This window comes from Arachis ipaensis, chromosome B06, assembly GCF_000816755.2.
Source record: "Arachis ipaensis cultivar K30076 chromosome B06, Araip1.1, whole genome shotgun sequence".
NCBI lineage: Eukaryota > Viridiplantae > Streptophyta > Magnoliopsida > Fabales > Fabaceae > Arachis > Arachis ipaensis.
In genome coordinates, this window is record NC_029790.2 from 38065571 (window position 1) to 38090932 (window position 25362).

Here is a 25362-nt window from a genome sequence, read left to right on the forward strand (position 1 = left end):
ACTCTGCTTGTGTCCAGTAAGAGAAATGAATTTGAAGAAAGAAAGATGAGACTCTTGGTGGAATTTGAATCAGCATTCTACAACTTATCTGGACTTTTAGAAAATCTCCCTGAAGGGATAAAGAAGAATCTCTGCTATTTGATAAAAGACAGAGAAGACCACAAATGCCAGCTATGTGCCTCAGAAATATCTGAAGAAAGTAATAATGAAACGGAATCAACCCACATGATAAAGGAAGAAGACAATGCATCTGAAGGACACATGATAAAAGAGGAAGACAGTGCATCTAAAGCATCTCTCAACATTATTGCATAATGACGTAAGCGCTTAGGTCATAAAGCACCAATAATGTAGCTGGTGCAAGATAACAAACAATGACGTAAGCAATGACATCATAAGAAGGGTAAGGATGGGAATTGTCCATCAGACCCAACTATTATAAATAGGTTGCTTAGGCAATTGAAGAAGGCATCAGAAAACAGAAAGTAGAAGGCTAAGAGTACTCATATGCTAGGAGAGTAAGGAGGAAGCTGCCGAGGCGATTTTGTAGTCTAACAAAGAATCTCTTTAGGGAAAAATAGTTCTAAACTCCCCTCTGTAGTTAGTATCTACAATCTCCCCTCTGGAGATAAAAACACCTTATGTAAAATATACTAAATAAAGGAAGTTTTTCTCCAGAAAAGGAACATCTTCATCCTAGTCTTTTAGTTATGAATTATTTAGAAAGTTTAGAATTAACGGAAGAATCTGATTATTATAGATTAACTGCTTTATTAGATAATGAAAAACAGGCTGTTCTAAAAACAGAATTAAATCTCAAATCAAATGAAAATTTTAATAAACAAAATCTTTTAAAAGAAGTCTTTAATAGAAGAAATATAATATACTATGAAAAAATTCAACTTGAAGCCCCTATAAACATAAAATCTGCTAATGAAGAACTTGAAATAGCTTTAATAAATGATGAAGAATTGAGTAAACAGATTGAGAAAATTAAGGATCAACAAAAAAGATCTAAAATTGGATGGATTCATATTAGTACTATCCAAGTTTTAATCAAATCTACATACATGAAAGGAATTAATTCACCAATAAGTTTAGCAATCTGTGACAAAAGAATTACTGATGACCCAATAGATCAAATAATTGGAATTGTTCATGGAAATTTGGCAAACGTAAATATTAAATTCAATGCCCATCTTGGATATGCTATACCTTTATCAACTGAAAATCTTGGAAGATCTATAAGTTTGGCTTATAAATTTCACAGAAAGAATCTAATGGAACAAGATGATGAACCATTTTCAATTACATATGCAATAAATTATGCTTTAACAAATAGTCATCATAGTATAATATTTAAAAACAGAGAAAGAATTTATGTCGATGAGTTATTTCAGGAAATTGTAAAAACAGAAATACCAAAATACAAAGCTATTGAAAACCCAGTTCTATTATTAAAAGAACCATCAGGAAAATTGGTTTCATCAAATTTTCAAATAAGAGAATCTAAAATTAATAGCCCTTTAAGCTTATCTAAGTTAAAAATTAAAGAAGAAAATTCTGAAATAAAAGAATTAACAAAAAAGGTCGAAAAATTAAATGAAACCCTAAATACTAAATTATGACAATAAATAAAGAAGAAATATATGTAACTTATCAAGACAAGAAACAAGAGCTCTTTGAAAGAGAAAATCGTTTGAATTATTTACAGTTTTCTGGAATAAATCAAAGAGCATTTGAAGCTCTAAAAATAATCTATGACAAGTTGAAAAGAGAAATTGAAGAGCTAGAAAAATTAATAGAATCTCTAGAAAATAGTGATGAATCCATGATAGAGTTTGCAGAAATTCTAAAATAAATAATGAAGCATAAAAAGATTGAAAAACCAGAAAATAAAATAAAAAGGAAAAGGGCGAAAAAATTAAAAAGTAAAATAGAGGAGTATAAAAGGGAATTAAACAATCTTCAGATCGAAATTGATAATCTTATAATAAAAAGGATAGAAATAAGAATAAATATAAACAAATTGGAATTAAACTTAAAAAATTTATAAATGCCTGGAAAACCATATTATGACTTAAAAGAATTAAAGCTGTTGAAGGAAAAAATGGAGAATGAAGTTGAAAAATTAGAAAGATATTTAGAAATAAGAGAAAGTGTAGAAATAAAAGAAGTTTTTGAGGATTTGAGAAATTATATTAAAGAAAAAGACAAACAGATAAAAATTTTATATACAATAATCCATGCAAAAAAAAATATTATAATTATGATAGAAATTAAGCCAGAGTTAAAAAACTATAAATATGAAATCAGAATTATAAATATACATCAAGGATTAGTAATAAATGATCATATAACAAATACAAGAGAAATAGTGGAAATGGTCAATACTTTAGATTATGAAGTTACAAATTATTTTTATCAAAATCCCTTAAATAAAGCACCACCAATTGAATCTATACAAATTATAAACTTATTCGAAGCAAAATATGAAGAGTTAGTAGAAATTTCGAAAAAGAAATTAAAAGAAAAGTCGAAATTGAAAAATTGGTATCAGAGCCCAGTTAACGATTAAGGGTAACACTTTCTCTTTAAAGCAACACTTTTAGTGACACGCTTTTAAATCAATAATAACCGCACAATAAAAAAACATCTTTAATAAAAGTTGAAATTGGCAACTTTATAGTGGCCACCATAAACAAGTGCTTAAGTTACACTTACACGGCCTGCAATGATAAATAAAAAGGAAGACCGTCTTTAATGATTTCTTTAAATATTGGCTTCTATTGTCCTGCAACTAGCATTTCCTATATCTTCCCAGAACATGATGATGAAATCTTGAATATGTGCCACCTGAAAATGCATGAACACATCAACATCGTCATCGCCATGCCTTGGAGAAATAACCCCCCTGTCATAAGGACACACACCACCCGGACCAAAATGAAAGGGCTTTCCCCACCCAAAATCAGCTTCATACACTGACAATCCCATCCAGCTTCCAAGTATAACGTTAGGGTTCTCAAAGAAAGGCACGTCTGCCATACACTCTCCTCTCTCCAAATAAGGTGTCCTAATCAAATCCCACCTCTCTTGCTTTGCTATGAAATCTATCTGNNNNAGATAATTCTGAGGAAGAGGCGGGTTCAACCTGTTTTGAATATTGACATCAAACTTAGCAACAGTTGGTTGATTTTCTTTAAGTTCACGACGAGTTTTAGAAGCATGCATGTCTTCATACATGGACATCAATAACTTCAAATCTACTGTATTTTCTCTGAGATTGATGAGAATCACCATTATCAGCACTGCCATTGACATTCTTCGTCAATTTCTGGATCTGCATTGATGTGAGATTCAACTATGCAAAGGTCGTTTTATTCTTTTGCTCTTCAATGTTGTCGATTCTTCTGAGGATAAGTGGAAAAGGCTTCAACTTTGGGTGATCAAAGTGTCGCGATGACGGCAGATGTGAGGATGGTTTGAGGACCATGCGGTTAAAAAACGGCAATTCACTTACATCCATTGTGCATCCTTTGGTGAGCTTTGCCCATGAGTTGACGAAATGAAAGGCTGCAGACCCATCACCCAATGGATGAGACCAAGCGATTCCTATGGCGATGGCCTCACCACCATGTATCTTTGTCACTTGTGCTAGTAACAGAGGCAGCTCCTCTATGAGACGAGTGTAATCAACAGTTGGGATGAGTTCTTTGACGGACTGATCATTAAGTGAGAAGTCTCCAAGTTCAACCACTGATTTGGTTGATTCAGCTTCAATTACACAGCTCCCTTTGCATTATAATTTAGTTCCAACCGGCTACCTTTAGTCCATGTCAACCTGCCAGCTAACGGATAGTAATGAACCGAAATCTCTCTAAGGGGCTCTCTCATTCTCTCAACAATGGGCATTGACATCTTTTCCAGACCCGGGCTCTGGGTCTCCCAAGCGGTCAAATAGCGACCCAATCTCCTGGGTTCAGGCCTTTTCGCATCCAAATTGGCCAATCCGAAATCTCTAACTAACATTCAAACTCAACTACTTTTCTTATCTTAGCCAACAAGAAAAGATAACATAACAATATAAATTATTGAGAAAGTTTAGGATGCCATTATCTATTCTATTATATAAAAATCAGATTATTGTACTTAATGATCGAGTTGACGTGGCATACTTCTAAGAGTATTTCTGAATTTATTTCTTTTAACTCATTAAATATAAGTTATTACGATAAACTAACTATATCAATTAATTGATTTGATTAGATATTTAAATATCATTTAATTTATTATAATTTATATCAATTTGATTTGGTAATATTTTTTAATTTATTTATTTTAATATTCTTTTAATATTTTTAATTTATTTCTTTTAATTTATTAAACCAAATTTATTGTGTGTACTAATTAATTAATTTGATTAATTTATTAGTTATTAAAATAATAAATCTATGAATAAAATAAGCAATTGAAATATTTTCAACTAATAATTGAATCAAATCAAATCATATCATATATGTTGAGCTAAATTCAAATCATGTGAATTAAGGACTAAATTAAAATGAGATAATTTCTTACTTATTCAAGTTGAGTGCAATAAATACAAATTAACTTTGTTAGATAATGATAATTGTCTGGTCTACTATATATAGATGGTGACACAAAATTATAAGAATAGTGATTTTTGTCGCTTTTACTATTTCAACTCTTCTTTTCTTCTTCTTTTTTTTCTTTATGTATAATTTCTTTTATGTATAAATATACCTAAAATGAGAAAGTATGGATGAGTGTTTTATTGATTGTTTGTTTGATAAATATATCTCAATTTAGGCATTCTACTATTGTGGATGGAAGTTGACCTGTAGCAATTCAAAATGGCCAATGTATTTTTTTTATAGTATTAGATTGAAGAATATTTGTTAAAATGAATATACCTATTGTAATGAATTTTTTTCAATTGTTATATTTTTATGTCAGTCGTGTAAATTCTTTGAAGGTACAAGATAATAAAATAGGTTAACTTTAATATCCTTTGAAGCTAAATTTAATAGTTCAAATAAGTACCACTAATTATGTTAAAAAGATAATTTTATAATAATAATGTGACTTACATATTAATTTTTTTGAGTAAATTCATTTCAAAATTAAATGTAGAAGTTAGACTCAATTACGTTAAAATTTTAAAGATAATATAGAATTTGATAACAAAATTAACATTCATTAGGAAAATAAATTTATTTATGGCTATTTCCTAATTATAAATAATAACAAGACTTATGAAAAAATATTAATGTCATTATTTTTATTAATTAAATCATAATATTAGGTAGTTGATAGTTTCATAGGCGAAAATTATTAAGTAATTACGTAAAAATTAGCAACAAACAAGCAATAAGGATTTAGAAAAAATCGATTATATAATACCAATTTCATAATTAAAATATGTCACGTATCATATTCTCATATATTCTATTTATTATCTATTCTATTATATAAAAATTAGGTTTCTGCACTTAATGATGGAGTTAACGGTGACATGCTTATGAGAATGTTTAGTGATTTGTTTCTTTTAACTCATTAAATACAATTTATTATGATAAATTAACTATATCAACTAACTGATTTGATTAGATATTTAAATATCACATAATTTATTATAATTTATATCAATTTGATTTGGTAGTATTTTTTAATTTATTAAACTAAATTAATTATACTAATTATCTGTATTAATTAACTAATTATATTAATTAATTAATCATTAAAATAATAAATTTATGAATAAAATAGGTTCTCGAGATATTTTTTTACTAATAATTAAATCAAATCAAATTATATTTATTGAGCTAAATTTAAATCATGTGAATTAAGGACTAAACTAAAATAAGATTATTTTTTACTCATTCAAATTGAATGCAATAAATAAAATTTTGTTAGATAATCATGGTCTTTTGGTCTTCTATATATAGATAGCCACACAAAATTATAAAAATTGTCATATTTTTTAAGTTACTACACAAATATTATATTTTAGGTAATTGTATATTTTTATGTTATTTTGAACATTATTATATAATTTTAAGATCACATATATACAACTTTAAAGTTATTAATCATAAATTATGGACAAATTTAAAAAAAAATCTTATGAATCAACATGTAATTTTTTTATATTTTTATTTTTTTCTAAAATTTTTTAGACTTATCAATCTTTAAGTTGTCTATACATCACTTCTCAAAATATTATGATTTTACAAGATATAATATGTGGGGTAAATCACCTTTATAAACCATTTGCATACTAATTTTACGTATATCCCCAAATTAAAAAAGGCTACGTACATGTCTCAATTTACATATCTATGTAAATCAAATTTATGAAGTTCAAATTATGTGTTTTGTAGTAAATCGAATCTATAAGATTTGAATTACTTTGATGCTATCTATGCTACTAAATCGAACGAAGGAGATTCAATTTAAAATGAGCTGGATTGCTACTAAGTGAGTATAAATCGAACTTTATTGCTTCGATTTAGTATGAACCACATAAATCGAAATTTATATATTCAATTTAGCAGGGGATGACATAATTTGAATTCTTTGAATTCAATTTACTTTCGAATCACAATGTCAAGTAATTCGAATCCTATAGATTTGATTTTTTATTTATTACCCTAATTCGAATTCATTAAATTCGATTTATATAGAAATGTAAAAGGAGACAACTAGGTAACATTTTTGAATTTGGAGGATTCAGGTAATTTTAGAGTGGCTTTAGTTTATCAACGTAAATTAACTTAATATGTGATATTAGTTATTGTTATGTATATGAAAAACGTGACTTATTTATGTATTATTTGGATTAGAAGAATTTGTAGGAAAATAAAACGCTGGAGAAGAAAATGGATGAAAAAATCAATTTTTCATTGTTTATATCAACAAAGAAATTGAATGAAAAACATAAAAGTGTATGTGGAGGTCATGTAAATTTAATTTTTCTCTTCAAAATTGCGAAGAAAACTGATGCAGAAGTGCAAATATGGGTAAAAATACAGAGTTATCATTTGAATTATAATTTATATATAATATATAAAAATATTAATATAATTTTATTCTATTATAATTTTTTCTCTTCTTACTTTTCCTTCCATCCAAGCAAAATTTTTTTTTTCTATTTTCTTTCCATTTATTTTTACTTTATCTAAACAACACAAAAAAAAATATACTTTCCTCTCATTTTCTTTCTTTCAATTTTCTTTCCTCTTATTTTCCATCTTATATCCAAACAATAGCTTAGTGTTTATCCATTTATCTTCTATTAATATTGTTATAACAAGAATACATGTGACTTTATAAAAATGATATAACGTAACCTCTGATTATCACAAAAACAGTCAAAATGGATATTTGCAGGGATTACTCACGTTTTGGGGCTAGATGGGACTCGTGATATCCTCACGACCTGCCACGCGAAAAAGGATAGGGACTAGGAGTGGTAAACGGGCCAAAACCTGGCGGGCTGGCCCGCATAACCTGTCAAAAAAAGCGGGTTGGGCTGGAATTTTGAGACCACTAAACTTAAAAAGCCTGCCTATCCCGCACCGCTTAATCCATGAGTTTCAGCAGGGTGGGGCGGGGTGGGACAGGCTTTCCCGCTGGGCCAAGTTTTTATTTTATTAGGGCCTTTTTTTTACAAATTTCTATGATGTTATTGATCTATGAGAGGATGAAGATGATAATTGAAGATGTTCTAAGTTATATTTTGGATTATGTTTTATGTTTGATTAATTATAAACTTGAATATATTTAATTATATATTTTGGATAATATTTGTTTTGGTTTGAACAATGTTAGTTTTATTATTTTGTTTCAAAAATTTGGTTTATAATTATGTTTATTACATATTTATAATTATTAAAATTTTAATGTGTGTGAATTTAAAATATTTATTAGTAGTGAAAAAATATGTAAATAGTATAAATTGATATTTTTTAGTATAAAAGCAATAATAAAAGTTAATTACATAATTAAAAAATTATGAAGAATTTTTTAAATAATAATAAAAAGGTTTAATTACTTTGTTGGTCCCTATAGTTTTGTGAAATTTTTAATTAGGTCCCTATATTTTTTTTCTTTTTAATTGGGTTCCTGCACTAATTTTTTTGTTTCAATTAAGTCCCTCTTAGTAGTAATTGGCTTAATTTTATAGGGACCCAACTAAAAAAAAAGAATTGGTATAGGGACCTAAATAAAAGGAAAAAAAAGTGTAGGGACCCAATTAAAAAAAAATTTGGTGCAAGGACTCAATTAAAAGGAAAAAAAGTATAGGGATCTAATTGAAAATTTTGCAAAACTATAGGGACCAACAGAGTAATTAAACCTAATAAAAAATAAGATCACTATTTTCATATATTACAAAGTTTATGAAAAAATTTTGGATAATAAATCAATCCTCAATAAATTATACATTAATTCTGTTAAAAAAAAAATAATCAATACATTGGATATTATTATTTACATACTAATATAATATATTATCAATTATTAAGTTTTTAATTAATTTTTAACCCAATTTTGGTAATTAAAATTTAAATGATTGAAATTATTAAATGTTAAATATTTTGCATCTAACCAATTTATTTTTTTATTAAAATTAAAAAAGGATGAGTTGTTAATCAATTCTAAATTTAAATTTAAATTTGAGTAAGAAAATAAAAAAATAGTTTAAATTTTATCTCGCAAACCAGAATTAATTTCAAGATAAGAAATTACTTTGTACATCGTATATATTGTAGGATAGTATGGTCATTTATTATTTTTTAATGGTAAATAATGGTGTAAAAAATTAGAAGAAAATGTATTTACAAGTTTAGGAAATATTAATTTATTTTTCAATAGAATAAATTATATATTGAATAACAAAAGTTATTATTGGTTTCTCTTCACACTAACTAATACTCAATGATGGTGTTTCGGTACACCATGTTACCAAAAAATATTAATCGATCTAATAACTTTTGTAATGATATAAGTTTATGAATTTGAAAATTTGAAAATCATTTCATAAAATGTGAAGTTTTAACGAGTAACAATGTTGATCATATTGTTTTGACTTCAAAAATGAATATGATACTAACAAATAAAATTGTCTCAAGTAAATTTTAACAAAGACAAAAGTCCACAAGTATTGTTATTAATGAAAAATTAATTATTTTAAAGACAAATACAATTTTTGTCTACGAATTCCTAACTCAGTAAGTCGAGGACGACTAATCCACCACATATTGATGCTCTATTTATTAAGGGTCTATTGTTAATTAATGGATTATTTATACACACCAGACGAGATTCAAACTCTAAATACTTGCTTAACCGGACAAATAAGATGATCATTCAACCAATTCAAATTGATTAAAATAAATATTAATTATTTTAATATTTTTAAGTTGTAAAATATTTATAATAATAATTACTATATATATTTTTTATTTAAATTTTAATAAAAAAATTATATAATTTTATGTATTATCCCGTACAGGATACGGGAACATACACTAGTTTTTATTAAAATCTGGTCAGCACTTAACCAACAAAAGAAAAGTGAATAATTCTATACTATTAGATGTAATCTCACACCATTAAAAATACTATTGATGGCTAATTGATGGCTAAAATTCACAAAATCTGCTGGTCCCCTAGCACTCCTCTAAACTATTTATAATGAGCTAGAGGCTCCCATAGGTACATTACACATTCCTAACCCTCACCTATGTCTCTAAGATCCATTCTGACTTGCACGTCAGAATGTCTTTGCAGGTACCACCCCCTGCCACTCCAGAGATCTGATCCCATCACCACTCGACCGGCGAGTCATTGATCCATCTCACAATTTGTTCCAGCAAAGTCCTGTACATTGGCACCGTCTGTGGAAACTTGTTGAGTCTTGACGGCAAGACGGAAGAATTCGAAGAGCAATCCTCCAGCCACCATCGTAACCTACCAAACCCAACCCACGAACCACGGAACAACGCTGGCCCGCCAACCCGCAAGAGGATAACAAGTGTTGTGTAAGTCCAGCCAACTGATAGACAGCAGCCATCGAAAAACGGTCGCCGATCCGACGAGTCTTGAGCAGCCGACGGCCTAGGAGAAAAGGCAATTCAAATAATCTAAGAACTCTACTAGAGGGTATAAACCCTGGAAGTCTAGGTCGCTTCCAAAGAGCGCTACCAGCTAAAACATGCAAGCCAAGCCACCTCTAGAAGCTTTTTCCGACGAGAAGCCAGGAACGAGAGATCGCCCACCGGTCATTACGGCAGACGTTGGGCTCGCAGTATTTTTCGGGAGCTCGAATGCCACTACGGCGATGATGAAAGGAGACACCAAGATTACAAGCACAAAAGGAGTGAACATGTGATAATGGGAGCCACCCCATTCACCAAAAAATTCCCCCGAGGGCCAAGCTACCAAAATGTTTTGACAAAGCTAACTGACATGAAGTACGATGGGATGAAGGACTCGCAGGAACACCTAACGGCCTTCAAAGTCAGAATGAACTTAGAAGGGGCTTCTGATGCTGTGTGGTGTAGGGCCTTCCTGGTAACCCTAACTGGTCCCACCATCAAATGGTTCAACGCCCTCCCGAATGGCTCGAAAGCCAATTTCAACGATGTCTCTAGAAAATTCATGGGACAATTTACTACCAGGATCACAAAGGTAAAATACCCAATAAGCTTACTTGGAATCACACAATGGCAAGACGAGTGCCTAACGGTCAACGGACTCACAGATTCCGTTGCCAACCTTTGTCTGACTAATGGACTCATGAATGAAAACTTTCGCAAGCACCTCACGACCAAACCGGTCTGGACCATGCATGAAATCCAGAACGTCGCAAGGGAATACATAGATGACGAAGAGGTAAGCTAAGTTGTGGAAGCCAATAAACGATAGCACAACAGCACGGTACCTCGAAGTAACCTGCCTCCCAAAGACACCCCAAAAGAGATCCACCGTTTCAAGTCGGCCACCCAGGATGGGGAAGTTCACGAACTACACCTCCTACCGGCCCCAATCACGAAAATCTATCACCAGATAAGAGAGCGAGACATTCTCCCAAAAGCACGACAACTAAAAGAATGGACAGGCAGTAACAAAAGCTTATACTGCAACTACCATGGAGGATATGGACACAAGACTGTTTCTGATGCATGAGCATCTCATGTACTTTTTTTGGGTGTTTCTTAGGTGAAATTGATGACTTTTTTACCTGATAACTATGTAATTTTATATGATATTCTATTAGTACTTTGAATGCTTGGATCTCTTGTCAATTATAGGTAAATGATAGCAAAAGAAGAGCAAAGCATAAGAAAAGGAACAACACCAGGAAAGCACTCACAAGGAAGCAGCGGAGAGGGCATGCAACACGCCAAAATGGAGGGTTCCACACGCTCCAAGGAGCCAAAACAGAGCTGATAAACCATTATTTTATGGTTTATATTGTGTTTAATTGTGTGGTTTTATCAAATCTTTACCCACTTATTCATTAAATTAGCATGTATTTACAATTCCTTCCCAAAATTACTCCATGGTTGAAAACTTGCTTCCTAGAGACTTTTAATTATGTATTTTAATTCTCCTTTATTCCATTCGATGCCGTGATCCGCGTGTTAAGTGTTTCAGGCTTTATAGGGCATGAATGACTTGGAGATTGGAAAGGAGGCTTGCAAAAATGGAAGGAACACAAGAAATTAAGGAGATGACCAACGAGAAGTGACGCAGGCGCATGGCTCACGCGACTGCGCGAAATAGAGGAAATTGCAGTGACGCGCTCGCGTGCCTGACGCGAACGCATGGATTGGAAACTGCACAAGTGACGCGAATGCGTGGACGACGCACACGCGTGGCAAGGCAAAACGCTGAATGACACGAACGCATGGATGACGCGATTGCGTGACGTGCGCGATCTGCAGAATCTGCATAATTCACTGGGGGCGATTTTGGGCCCTGTTTTGACCCAGTTTTCGGCCCAGAAAAGCATATTAGAGCTAGGGAACATGCAGAGACCAGAACGACATTCATTCCGCATAATTTTAGTTTTAGATCTAATTTTACTCCTCCTCTAGGTTTTCTCTCTACACATTCATAGATCTTAGGATTTTGATTTTTATTGTTTTTGGATTGGGATATTGAGAAGAGTTATTACTTCCGCCAAGACTTCATCATTCTAGTTTGTTTTCTTACTTGTCACTTACTTTTTCATATCCTTAATTTGTTCAGAATTACTATTGGATTATTTTTAGAATTTATTAATATAAGAACTATTTTATTTTTAATTGGTCTCTTTGATTATTATTATTTATCATGTCTTTCTTTATTTTCCTTTCTTATTTTGTGAAGTTTACAATCATAATGAGCGAGTAGTTCCATAACTTGATTGGGAGTTGATTGAAAGGAGGACCTTGAGTTGGAATGCTCAGAGTAAAATTATAATTGAGTTTATCGTTGGGTCACCCTCTAGTCACTGACACTAGTCCTTCCCAAGGGAGATGATTAGAACTTGTGAATAGAAACTGACTTCTAACTTGCTTAACTTTCCTTTATCTGGTAAGGGATAATTGAGAAGAACAACCTTCAATTATCAATTGATCTTGGGAGAACTCCAACAAGGATAGGACTTCCGACTAATCTACTCCCGGTCAAGGTTTTTTTTTATTTAAATTACATAAATTCTCTAATTTAATTTCCTGTTTATCAACTCAAACTATTTTAGAAAATATCTGATTAATAAAATAGCACATCTTTCTGCAACTCGTTGGGAGATGACCTGGGATTCATACTCCCAGTATTTTAATTCTAATTTTGTGACAACCCTTCTAAATTGATAAGCGGATTTTTGTTGGTTAAGGACTGTACTTGCAACGTTCCTCTTACATCAATTTCTTAACCCGCCAATTTTCGCCGCGTCAATTTTTGGCGCCGTTGCCGGGGAGTTGCAATAGAGTGTTGAGTTATTGATTGGAATTTATTTATTTGCATTTTATTTTATTTTGCTACTATGAGCTGCATGTTTCTTTCATTAAATGACGCGTTCACTTACTGATCCAAGCTTGCCAGTATTTGATCCTGAGATTGAAAGAACTATTTCACGTATAAGGCAAGCTCGGCTTCGGTTAGTCCTCCCCGAGGGTGAATCTGAAACGTCACGTAAGGAAGAAACAAGCTCTTTTTCTACTGATTCGGTTGATTTACGTGCAGGTGACATGGCAACACCTAGGAGAGTTACTATCCAGGAGGCTGGAGCCCCTGATTTTACAATGCAACCGTTTCAAGCGCATCACCCAGCGGTGGCTACAGATTTTGAAATAAAGACTGCACTACTCAACTTGATGCCTAAGTTTCATGGCTTACCTGCTCAAGAGCCTATCAAGCACCTTAGGAATTTCCAAGCAGCCTGTTCTACTGTCAGGTGTGATGGTGCAGATGAAACTTCTATTCTGTTAAAAGCCTTCCCATTCTCTCTTGAGGAAAAGGCGAGAGAGTGGTACTACACTCAACCCGCAGCAACTGTCTCTAACTGGGATACGCTTAGAAGAGAATTTTTGGAAAAATTCTTTCCAGCTGAAGTTACTGATAAACTAAGGAAAGACATTTCCATGATTGTTCAGGACGAATCCGAGACTCTTTACAAATACTGGGAGCGCTTCAACAATCTTATGGAAGCATGCCCCCACCATATGATTGATAAGATAGTGTTGAACGGCTACGTCACACAGGGCATGAGGCCTCAAGATAAGACCACATTGGAAAGTGCTATCAATGGGTCTATGAAAAAGTACAAGACCACTGATGAAGCATGATAATTGATCAGCAACTTAGCTGAATCTACTCGGAATCACAGGCAGAAACAAAGCTGGTCGAAAGCTGTTGCGGAGTTATCCTCTAGCAGAGAGACTACTGCTCTAACTCAGAGTATATGTGAAATGACCAACTTACTGAAGCAGATGCAGTTGAGTCAACAACAAGCGCAGCAAAGCCAACAGTTAGTCCCACAAAGAGTGTGCGGAATCTGTGCTGATTATAGCCATTATACTGATGAATGTCCGCAGCTCCAGCAGGAAGACAATACTGTGGCAGCCACTCATAACTTCTATGACCGCCCCAATCAAGGATACAATCAAGGTGGCAGCTAGAACCATGGATGGCAGGACAATTCCAACCAAGGTTGGAGAGATAATTCTAACCAGAGTTGGAGGGACAACAATAACAGAGGAGGCAGAGACAATCAAAGAAATCAGAGGTGGAATAATAACAACAACGGGCAGCAGAACCAGAACCAGCCTTACAGAGCACCTCACCTGAGGCAATCCCAAGTAGCACAGCACAACCAACAACAAGTTCTGCAGATCACTCAATCTAATTCCTCTCCGAGTGACGAGGTGATTTAATCCATTGCGCAAGGACAAAGGAACATGGAAAGTTCACTTGACGGTCTAACATCCACTATACAAGCTCTCATCTCTCAGCTGGGATCATCCAATACTTCAAATACTCAACATGCAAGCTCCAGTAGAATTTCTTCTCAACCCTTACCCAATCCAAAGGGTGGAATCAATGCCATCACCCTAAGGTCCGGAACCACACTGCAAGAGAGGAATCAGGAGGAGCCAATCCCATCAAAACACGCCTCAGCTGAAGAGGTGGTGGAGGTAGAGGATGCTGAAGAGGAAGAGGACATACAAGACATGGTTGGAGAAGAAGAAGCTCAACCACAGATGGAAGCACCAAAGGATGCAGACGCTGCAGAAAACGTCCTTTCTATTCCATTTCCACAAATTGCAAGGAAACCCAGGAAGCAGATGGAACGTGATCCCAAAATGGTAGAAATATTCAAAAAGGTTGAGGTAACTGTTCCCCTTTTTTATGTTATTCAGTAGGTACCTAAATACGTAAAGTTTCTAAAAGATTTATGTATACATAAAGACAAAATTAATGAATTAGAAACTATTCCTTTAGGTAGTTCTATATTTGCTTTAATGGGAGGTATACCTAAGAAGTGTAGTGATCCAGGTCCATGTATGGTTAATTGTACTATTGGTGGTGTGATATTTTCTGACAGCATGTGTGATTTAGGAGCATGTGTTAGTATAATGCCTTTGTCTATATATGATACTTTGAGGCTCCCTCCCTTAAAAAGGTCGGCAGCTCGTTTTGTGTTAGCAGATAAAAGCATTATTACAGTGGTTGGAATTGCTGAAGATGTATTAGTGAGCATTAAGGGGCTCACATTTCCCATTGACTTCTATATCCTGGAAATGCCCCCTAATGACTCAGGAAGGCCATCATCAATCCTGCTTGGAAGACCATTCCTGAAGACTTCAAAGTTCAAGCTGGACGCATTTTCCGGAACTTATTCTTTTGAAATAGATGGCAGAATAGTGAAGTTCAGTTTAAATGGAGCTGTGAAGCACCCTCCAGATGATCTTTCTATCTCCCAATGTGACATCATAGATGAAACCGTGGCTGAAGTTCACCAGGAGGAATTAGAAGAGAAGTACACAAGACAAGGTCCAAGTGTGGGGACACTTTCAGAGGACAATGAGGGCACTTTGCCATTATCACCAGCTCCGGATGATCCAGAGCCTGGCCATGAGCAGAAATTAGAATTAAAGCCCCTCCCTCCACACCTCAAGTATGCTTACCTTGAGGACAAGCAGAAGTTTCCAGTTATTATTGCAAGGGAACTCACTTTCCAACAAGAAGAACAGCTACTCAGTGTGCTGAGAAAACACAAGAAAGTAATTGGATGGAGCCTGGCGGATATAGTAGGCATCAACCCTCAAGTTTGTGAGCACAGAATATTCCTAGAAGAGGGAGAAAAGCCTGTCCGTCAACCTCAGAGAAGACTGAATCCCACCATCTTAGAAGTTGTCAAGAAAGAAGTGACCAGGCTACTTGAAACAGATATCATTTATCCCATCTCAGATAGCGAATGGGTCAGTCCAGTACAAGTGGTGCCCAAGAAGTCTGGAATCACAACAGTAAGAAATGAGCATGGAGAGCTTCTGACAACTAAAGTGCAGAATTCATGGAGAGTTTGCATTGACTATATGCATCTCAACCAAGCCACTCGCAAGGATCATTACCCCTTGCCATTCATTGATCAGATGCTTGATCGCCTGTCAGGTAAATCCCATTATTGCTTTTTAGATGGTTATACAGGCTATTTTCAAATCCATATAGCTCCTGAAGACCAGGAAAAGACTACTTTTACATGTCCTTTTGGCACTTATGCTTATAAGAGAATGCTCTTTGGCTTGTGTAATGCACCATCTACTTTCCAAAGGTGCATGATGAGTCTTTTCTCTAACCTTATTGAGAACTGTATGGAGGTTTTTATGGATGATTTTAGCGTTTATGGTGATTCATTTAGCCTTTGCTTGGATAGTTTATCTAGAGTATTAGATAGATATGTCAGTACAAACCTTGTATTGATTTTTGAAAAATGTCACTTTATGGTAAAACAAGGGATTGTACTAGGACATGTTGTGTCTAATACTGGCATTTCTGTAGATCCAGCAAATGTGGATGTTATTTCTAGTTTACCTTACCCCTCCTCTGTGAGGGAAGTCCGTTCGTTCCTTGGCCATGCAGGTTTTTACCGGAGATTCATTAAGGACTTTAGTAAGGTAGCACTACCCTTATCTAGGCTAATGCAGAAAGATATTAAGTTTGAGTTCAGTGAGGATTGCAAACAAGCGTTTGATAAGCTGAAGACCGCCCTGACTCAAGCTCCAATTGTGAGAGGACCAGACTAGAGCCAGCCATTTGAAATCATGTGCGATGCTTCCAACCATGCAGTAGGAGCAGTGCTGGCTCAGCGTGAAGGTAAGGATCCTTTTGTAATTGCTTATGCGTCTAAGACTTTAGACACTGCTCAGTCTAATTACACTACTACTGAGAAAGAGCTTCTTACTATTGTTTTTGCTCTGGATAAATTCTGAGCCTATTTACTTGGTGCTAAAGTAGTAGTGTACTCAGACCACACAACTCTAAAGCATTTATTAGCTAAAAAGGAGTCCAAACCAAGGCTTATACGTTGGATATTGCTACTACAAGAATTTGATTTAGAAATTAAGGACAGGAGTGGTAACCAGAATCTAGTGGCAGATCACTTGAGTCGCCTTGAGCATATTAGGGATGACTCCACTCCTATAGATGATAATTTCCCATTTGACAACCTGCAAGCAGTATCTGAAGTAGTTCCTTGGTATGCGCCTGTAGCTAATTATCTAGTTAGCCGCACTTTTCCTCCAAACTTTACTAAGCATCAAAGAGACAAGCTGAAAAGTGAGTCCAAATATTATATATGGGATGACCCATATTTATGGAGATGTGGCACTGACCAGGTAATTAGACAGTGTGTGCCTCAATCAGAATTTTAGTCCATTTTAGAGGCCTACCACTCATCTGAGAGTGGAGGGCATTTTGGCCCTCAAAGAACAGCTAGAAAAATTTTAGACTGTGGATTTTGGTGGCCTACTCTTTTTAAAGACGCTGCTGAATTTTGTAAATCTTGTTCCCCATGCCAAAGGTTTGGTAATATATCCAAGAGGGATGAGATGCCTCAACAGACTATGCTTTTAGGTGAAATTTTTTATGTTTGGGGCATTGACTTCATGGGTCCATTTCCACATTCTAATGGTTATTTTTATATATTGTTAGCTGTGGATTACGTTTCTAAATGGGTGGAAGCAATTCCTACCCACACTGATGATGCTAACACTGTTGTTTCCTTTGTTAGAACCCATATTATTTGTTGCTTTGGATCACCATGAGCAATCGTGAGCAATCAAGGCACCCATTTCTGTAACAGGAGACTAACATGATTACTAAAGAAGCATGGGATAGTTCATAAAGTGGCAACAGCCTACCATCCCCAGACTAATGGGCAAGCTGAGGTGTCTAACAGAGAGATAAAGAGTATATTGCAGAAGATAGTCAAACCTCATAGAAGAGACTGGAGCACCAGGCTACAAGATGCACTCTGGGCATACAGAACAACATACAAGACACCCATTGGGATGAGTCCTTTCCGCTTAGTTTATGGAAAAGCCTGTCACCTCCCAGTTGAGGTAGAGCACAAAGCCTTTTGGGCAGTAAAGGAGTGCAATATGGAATTTGAGAAAGCCGGAGCTGAAAGGAAGTTGCAACTGCAAGAATTAAAAAGCCTTCGCCTAGAAGCTTATGAGAACTCAAGGCTGTACAAGGAAAAGATGAAGGCTGTGCATGATAAGCACATCAAGAGGAGAGAGTTCCAACCTGAGGACTTTGTCCTCCTTTACAACTCTAGACTGAGGCTCATGCCAGGCAAGTTGAGATCAAGATGGGAAGGTCCATATAGAGTAGAGAAGGCTAAGCCATACGGAGTTTTCCACCTGAGTCATCCTTCAAGCTCTGAATTCATCAAAGTTAATGGACATCGCTTAAAGCTATATCATGGTGAGAAAGCGACGAAAACCAAGGAGCTAGAGATCTTCCTCTTGGAGGATCCACCTACAGCAGAAGACTGAGCTAGTGGAGCGTCCAACTTAAGGACGATAAAGCAAAGTGCTGGGTGGGAGACAACCCACCATGGTATGATCGTTCCTTTCTTTCTTCTTAGTTTTCTTTTTCAATAACTCTTCTCATTATTAGCACATTTAGTTTGCATCTTCATTTGCATAATTGCACATAAAAAAAAGCGAAAGGAGGAAAGCGGCATGCGACGCGACAGCGTCACTGACGTGTCCGCGTCATATTGGCCCTGGGAAGCAAACGCAAACTTAACAGAAAGTCACGCGAGAGCGTGGCTGACGCCTCCGCGTCATGTGGGAAAAAGGCTTCCCACGCGTCCGTGTCACCCACGCGGACGCGTGACCTGAAAATCGACGTAAGAAAGGGTGCATGGCCGAAAGTTATGCTGGAGTTGGGCTGGACTGGCGCTAGATGCACAAGCCTTACCACGCGAACGCGTGCCCCATGCGTCCGCGTCGTCTTCCAATATTGGCCACCCACGCGATTGCGTCCACCACGCGAACGCGCCACCCTGAAATTTGGCAACAATGAGTTTCAAACAGAGAGTTGTGCGAGCGTGAGGCTGCCCTCGCACCAGTAGCACCGCACGAGTCACGCGTCCACGTGAGCGACGTGACCGCATCGATTCATATAAGCGCCATCCGCGCGAATGCGTACCCCACGCGTCCGCGTCGCTTGCGCCGCACAGCTTATCCTAATCTGCCAAAATATCTTATCTTTCTCTTCCCCAAATCCTACTTTTTCTTTTCCCTTCTTATTTCTTTCTTCCCCTTTCTTCCTTCTTCCTTCTTTCTCACTTTCTACTTTCTCTCTCTCTCACCACCATTATCAAGGTTTTTCTTTTCTTCTTCCCTCCTTACTTTTCTACTCTTCTTCTTATTTTTATGTTTTCTTCTTCTTTTCTTTTTCTTTTCACTTTCATTATCCATGTTTTCTTTTTCTTTCTTTTTCTTTTAATTGATGTTGGAAATTTATTAGGGTCATTATTATTCCTTCTGATTTGCTTGTGGATTATTAAGGAATTGTTTGGCAATTATATATTACTTTTTAAGGGTTGCTTGCATGTTCAATTCAATACTTTCAATAGCTTATTCACCATGCATGCTATATGTTTGTGAAAATGCCCATATGGCATTGTGCACCATTTTGAGATTTCTTTTAATCTACTACTCTAATTGCTTGCTTTTCACAAAAAACCTTCTTTTATTTTATTATTTAAATATAACTGTTATTAAAAACAGGTTATTAGTTTGAAAGGCTCGGTAATCTAACTTGGACATTAAATGCTTGATCTATGCTACTCATGCCTTTGCCTGCATGCCAATAAACACCTTGCATTTAATTGTCATCATATGCACTTGCTATATTTCCGTTGATGATTTTTCACATGTAGTCATGACCATGTGTTAACATCATTCATCTTTTAATGTGCATTGATTACCACCTTTCCCGTTCTCTTCCTTGCTCTAACCCTTGACATTTTAACATACTTTCTCTTTTCTTTCTTTTAGGATGGCCACCAAGAAAGGCAAAGAGAAAGCTACTCCCAAACCACCAGCAAGAAAAGGAACAAAAAGAGCATTAGTGGTAGAGCCATTTTCAACTGCAGTTAAGCCCTCAACAAAAAGAATTAAGAGGATTATAAAGGTTCATGAAAAAGAGAAAGCCTTCCCAGCAAAGGACACTGTGCGATTTACCAACCGCTACTGTGAGCAGATGTTCCCCATCCTGGCAGAAAGGAGTTACAACAACGAATACCTTCTTATCCTCCCGACCCGTATTGCTGAATTTGTTGAGCCGCAAATTGAACGAAGACAATGGGGTTTCCTACAGAGACAGCCACGACAGGTTAATCTTTCCTGGGTAGTTGAGTTCTACTCTAACTTCCACCTGCCAACCCTGCAGTCTATCTATGTCCGTCAGAAGCAAGTCCCTATTACAGAAGAGGCTATTCAACGAGCTTTCGATCTTCACCCTACTCCAGAAGGACTGGACGCATTTCAAGAGGCCGCATTCAAGCGCTAGATGTACCAATTTGACTGGGACGCTGTTCTCAGAGTTATCGCACTACCTGGCAGCAGATGGATTTATGGATACCATCGTTCTTGTCCTAAGGGAATATCGGCTTCCGCACTTACCTTGGAGGCTCGCGTATGGGCACAGATTATGTCCCATTACGTATTTTCGAGCACTCATGAGTCCTCCTTCACTGCAGACATGGCCGTTCTACTATGGTGCATCCTCACAGACCAGCCTCTAAACCTACCGAGACACATTCGGAATGCAATGGGACACGTACAAATTGCGGGTAACTTACCCTTTCCCGCCTTGGTTTCAGATCTCGTCTCAGCAGCCGGAGTCTCCTACAGAGCTGGGGACACCAAAGCCATGCTCCCACGGGATGATCAGTACGTCCCTAACGGAAATATATCAGACCTCCAGCAGCCACTACACGCCAGCCTACTGAACCGGCTGAAGACATTCCACCTTCAACACCACAAGCACCTACGACAAACCAACTGCTCCATCAGATACTTGAGAGGTTGGATCGGCAGGAACACAAAGCAAAGCTAAGAGAACGTCGTAACAAGCGCCAATTCACATACCTCAAGGAGCTACTTATGGGAAAATACAAAGACCCAGACACCCCGGACTCCACTTCATTTACCAGCACAGGGAGCCATGACGGTCCCGACTGTGGAGATACTGCTACCAGCCCACCTTTGTTCCTGACAGATGGCACCGAAGACGGTGCAAAGCCTTAAGTGTGGGGAGGTCGGTCAGTACCTGATTTCCGGAGGTAATTTCTCTTCCTAAACACCAATAAAATAGGATATTTAGTTAGTTTTTCTTTTGTAGAATAGGATAGATTGCATAGTAATAGGTTAGTTGTATGCATGTTCTACTTGATTGAAAAGATAATAAGTTTCTTCTAAGACCCTATTTTTAGAACAAAATTTTACTAATTTTAATCAAAACTTTTATGTTAAATTTTCTTGAAGTTATATTTGGAACATAGTTTAAAAGGCTAAGAACACACAACCTGTGTGACTTTGAGCCTAAATACATGGTTACATTATTTAACCATAATTATTTTATTCTTGTGTGTTTACTTCTCTATGATTGTAATCTATATTTTGTTTCATCCTATATGTCCAATGTTTAATATATTTATATGCTTGCATATGATTGAGGATTGTTTAGCTCACTTATCCAAATTAAGCCTACCCCTTAAGTTACCTTTGTTAGCCACTTTGAGCCTCTAAATCCCATTTGTTCTATATTTTACCACATCACTAGCCTTAAGCGGAAAAATAATTATATATCCCAATTGAATCTTTGGTTAGCTTAAGATAGAATTGTGTGTTAATTAAGTATGGGAAAATTGTGGGAACAAAAGATAATAAGGAAATGTGTCATGATAATATAATGAGAATTTGGGTACCTACTCATGTGAAACTATAAAAGAAAATTAAAAATCTATGTGCACTGATAAGCTATGTTTATTTTTATTCTTAAAAAAAATCCAAAAATATTCAATAAATAAATAAGGGGACAAAATTACCCCAATGCTAAGTTAAAATTCAAGGATCAATGCATATATGATAAAATTAAAATGAAAGTTGATACATGAGTATGGAATGTGAAAGGAAAATTTTGGGTAGCTAGGTGTGAAATTTAAGTTATATAGAATATATATGTGTGTTAGGTGAAAGCTTGGGTTAATTAAAGATTCAATTTATAAGCTTACTTAGCCATATATGCACCCTTACCCTTACCTTGGCCCCATTACAACCTTGAAAAGACCTCATGATGTTTGCATTGGTACATTAAATGTTGTTGATTGGTTAGGTGAAGAACAAAAAAATTAGAAAGCATGATTAGAGAAGGATAGAGTGATTACCCTATACACTAGAGAGACTAGAGTGTACATATATCATCAATGAGGGTTCAATGCCTAATTTCTATGTTCCCTGCTTTCATGAGCTACCTTCTTGCATTTTTATCTGTTCTTACTGTATAAGAATTGAATTAGTGGAATTTGATTTGTGATTGTCTTGAAGAGCTTATTTACTTTTGACCAAGTGGACAAGAATCATATAGTTGCATTCACATATATAGGTTGCATTGCATTGCATGAGTTTTACATGTTCCTACTCATTTATTTTATCTCCTTCAACTAAGAATGAGGACATGCTAATGTCTAAGTGTGGGGAGGTTGATAAACCATTATTTTATGGTTTATATTGTGTTTAATTGTGTGGTTTTATCAAATCTTTACCCACTTATTCATTAAATTAGCATGTATTTACAATTCCTTCCCAAAATTACTCCATGGTTGAAAACTTGCTTCCTAGAGACTTTTAATTATGTATTTCAATTCTCCTTTATTCCATTCGATGCCGTGATCCATGTGTTAATTGTTTCAGGCTTTATAGGGCATGAATGACTTGGAGATTGGAAAGGAGGCTTGCAAAAATGGAAGGAACACAAGAAATTAAGAAGATAACCAGCGAGAAGTGACACGGGCGCATGGCTAACGCGACCACGCGAAATAGAGGAAATTACAGTGACGCGCTCGCATGCCTGACGCGAATGCATGGATTGGAAACTGCACAAGTGACGCGAATGCGTGGACAACGCGCACGCGTGGCAAGGCAAAACGCTGAATGACGCGAATGCATGGATGACGCGATCGCGTGACGTGCGCGATCTGTAGAATCTGCAGAATTCACTAGGGGCAATTTTGGGCCCTGTTTTGACCCAGTTTTCGGACCAGAAAAGTAGATTAGAGCCAGGGAACATGCAGAGACCGGAATGACATTCATTTCGAATAATTTTAGTTTTAGATCTGATTTTACTCCTCCTCTAGGTTTTCTCTCTACACATTCATAGTTCTTAGGATTTTGATTTTTATTGTTTTTGGATTGGGATATTGAGAAGAGTTATTACCTCCGCCAAGACTTCATCATTCTAGTTTGTTTCCTTACTTGTCACTTACTCTTTCATATCCTTAATTTGTTCAGAATTACTATTGGATTATTTTTAGAATTTATTAATATAAGAACTATTTTATTTTCAATTGGTCTCTTTGATTATTATTATTTATCATGTCTTTCTTTATTTCCCTTTCTTATTTTGTGAAGTTTACAATCATAATGAGCGAGTAGTTCCATAACTTGATTGGGAGTTGATTGAAAGGAGGACTTTGAGTTGGAATGCTCAAGAGTAAAATTATAATTGGGTTTATCATTGGGTCACCCTCTAGTCACTGACACTAGTCCTTCCCAAGGGAGAGGATTAGAACTTGTGAATAGAAACTGACTTCCAACTTGCTTAACTTTCCTTTATCTGGTAAGGGATAACTGAGTAAAACAACCTTCAATTATCAATTGATCTTGGGAGAACTCCAACAAGGATAATACTTCCGACTAATCTACTCCCAGTCAAGGTTTTTTTTATTTAAATTACATAAATTCTCTGATTTAATTTCCTGTTTATCAACTCAAACCATTTTAGAAAACATCTGATTAATAAAATAGCACATCTTTCTGCAACTCGTTGGGAGACGACCTGGGATTCATACTCCCAGTATTTTAATTCTAATTTTGTGACAACCCTTCTAAATTGATAAGCGGATTTTTGTTGGTTAAGAACTGTACTTGCAACGTTCCTCTTACATCAATTTCTTAACCCGCCAATTTTCGCCGCGTCAAGAGCCTTATTGGTATGCCACACGCCAACATGTGGGCGTGGCACACTGGGCCAAGAGTGCAGGGGATAATTGTGTGTATAATTGACGTGCAACCCTGAACTCTTCTCACTCTAACAAAGATAACTTGAGTTGTAGAATTTCAAATAAAATGCTTCTAGTGACGTTAGAAAGCTAACATCGAGAGCTTTCCAAATATATAATAGTCCTTGGTGTTTGTGAAAAATAATGGGCATGTAACACGCCAAAGGTAGAGCGTGTCACACGCCCAAAAAGCGTGCTCTAAGAGGTCAAGAAATGTGGCGTTTTACACGCTAAGGTGAATGGGAGTGTGAAAATGGCATGCCTTCGAAGTGACACTCATGCGTACACACAAAAACTGAAAAATTGAAGATTCATGAGTACGCATGCTCTATGCGTATGCACAAATGAGGATTTTTGCATTGTCATGTATACGCATCTCCCATGCGTACGCATGACCCCCATGAATAGTTGGCATTTTGCACGCCAAAGATTATGGGCATGCATAGTTTACACGCCTTCGAGGCTTCATTTTAGTGCATTTCAGTGGCATTTTACATGCCAAAGTGCATCTCTCAGAACGTGAATTTTGTGGTGGCATTTCACACGCTGAAACAATGAAGACGTAGAGTGGGAGGACACAATGAAAACGCAGAATGGGATTTTGTAGACGAAGTCAGGAGCATAACTCACCTACAGGAGCTAACCTTGAAACGAAGGGCAAGCCTAAGATACAACCATGGCATAATAAAGTGAAATTTCAAAGAGAGAGACCTAGTCCTGCAATGCAAAGACATCACTCCCGCTCCCCCCCCAGAGAAGGAAAACTTACCCCCAACTAGGAGGGGCCCTACCGAATCAAGTCTATAATTGGGAAAGGAGCCTACAAGCTGGAACAACATAACAGTACCGACTTACGAAGGTCATGGAATGCCGCAAACCTACGACATTACTACTCCTGGGAAAGCACTACCGACTTGGTAACTTTGTAAAATTTCTTCAGTTAGTTTTTCTTTAGCGTTGCTTTTACTTCTTTTCCGGCATTA

General features: G+C 35.8%; 1 protein-coding gene and 1 pseudogene across 1 annotated transcript; both read right to left on the minus strand.

Moving 5' to 3' along the window:
- LOC107646786 (spermidine hydroxycinnamoyl transferase-like) lies at positions 2773–3324 on the minus strand. The gene has a single exon (XM_016350943.1). It carries the CDS (start codon positions 3322–3324, stop codon positions 2773–2775), a length of 552 nt encoding a protein of 183 aa, XP_016206429.1.
- The window catches only part of LOC107646785, a 43870-nt pseudogene continuing 21640 nt past the window's right edge, over positions 3133–25362 (minus strand).